The sequence below is a fragment of the Trichechus manatus genome, unplaced genomic scaffold (assembly GCF_000243295.1).
Source record: "Trichechus manatus latirostris isolate Lorelei unplaced genomic scaffold, TriManLat1.0 scaffold00002, whole genome shotgun sequence".
NCBI lineage: Eukaryota > Metazoa > Chordata > Mammalia > Sirenia > Trichechidae > Trichechus > Trichechus manatus.
The window spans coordinates 19,607,196-19,608,701 of NW_004443938.1; the positions used below are offsets into that span (position 1 = coordinate 19,607,196).

General features: G+C 37.1%; 1 protein-coding gene across 1 annotated transcript in view; it reads right to left on the reverse strand.

Annotated features, from left to right (window-relative positions):
* The window catches only part of ESR1 (estrogen receptor 1), a 569,447-nt gene that overhangs the window by 185,962 nt on the left and 381,979 nt on the right, over positions 1–1,506 (reverse strand). Inside the window, exon 6 of the mRNA XM_004368823.3 lies at positions 1,147–1,482. Coding sequence (XP_004368880.1) covers positions 1,147–1,482 — 336 coding nt within the window. The remainder of the gene's footprint in view (positions 1–1,146; positions 1,483–1,506) is intronic.

The window sequence follows — 1,506 nt, forward strand, 5'->3', positions numbered from 1 at the left end:
TGACACTGAAAATCCAAATTTGCCTATTCATCCCTGTGTCTCTATGTAACCAGGTCTCCATCTCCTCTATCAAGTTTGGATCACCATATTGTGGGCCCCTTATTCAAAAAATTACTTGTTTATATGTTGATATATGCAAATAATTGTAATATTTTCTAAGGCCAGACATGTCCACTTGGCCTAGAACATATCAGTGACCCACGACATAAAAATATAAAACTCCATATTAATTCAGTTTAATAAAAAATACTTCACGCTTTATAAGTGATGATTAATTTCATCTATTAAAATAATCCAAGAGAAAATATCTAAACCCATTATTCATTTGATCTGTAACTCCAGAACAAAGCTTTAACTCCATTCTGCCTTGGCTTGCTATGTTAGCTATGTAAATAGGAATGGATGTGTTGGGCCATGGAGGAGGTCATTTCCTAGTCTTGTTTCCATAATATCTAGAGTTTTTCTTCTGAACAACAAGAGCAACAGTCAACTTTTACAGAAGCAGTAGTTCTGAGAGACTCAGCTAAAGAACCAATTGAGTTCACTTTATCTACTGTATCTTTCTACAGCTTCTCGGAGGGCTGAGAGTCTAATTTATATTTCTATTGTAGTTCCCTTTCTACTAAAATACTAAGCATAAAAAGGGTTGGATAATTAATTGTCTTTCAAAAAAGAAAACTACTATTATCTATTTAGTTCATAGAAATCTTAAAAGAAAAGATTTCTTAAGGTGAAATTACTTATTTTAAAAAATGGTTTATTGAAAAAAGTCCTAAATATTAAAAACCTTTGTGGAACAGAGATCTTTTGAGTGTTTAACATTTCTGACACTGTGAGTATTTAATATTAAATCCATTTATTATGTAGTGTCCACCTCAAATTTTTTTTTGGTGAATAAAATGGGTTAAAAATAACAAAATTATGTCATGTTAAGCATTTTCATTTCTAGAAGAATTTTTATCCCAAAAAATTAATTTCCAGGATTATGACAGTGTGCTAATATTGGAAGATTAGCCAATTCTGATGTTACTTTGAAGCCAATTAGGTAACAAGCTATTGTTTCCCACGATTTCTCCCATGACCTCCTAACCAGTTCATGAAAAGTTTTTGACTCTCAAAACAGAAGTTGAAGCTCAGTGTTCTTACCTGGCACCCTCTTGGCCCAGTTGATCATGTGAACCAGCTCTCTGTCTGCCAGGTTGGTCAGTAAGCCCATCATGGAAGCCTCACTGAAGGGCCGAGTGGGGTCGTACTCAGAATAGATTAAGGGAGGCTCTGCATCCAACAAGGCACTGACCATCTGATCGGCTGTCAGGGACAAGGCCGGGCTGTTCTTCTTGGTGTGCTTAATCAAGAGGGGGCTTGGCCAAAGGCTGGCCCCTCTCATATCTCCAGACGGCCCCGCTTCATTCCTGCCTCCCCCATCATCCCTCTGGCGCTTGTGCTTCAACATTCTCCCTCCTCTCCGATCTTTCCGAATCCCTGAGAACACATGAAAAAAAAAAA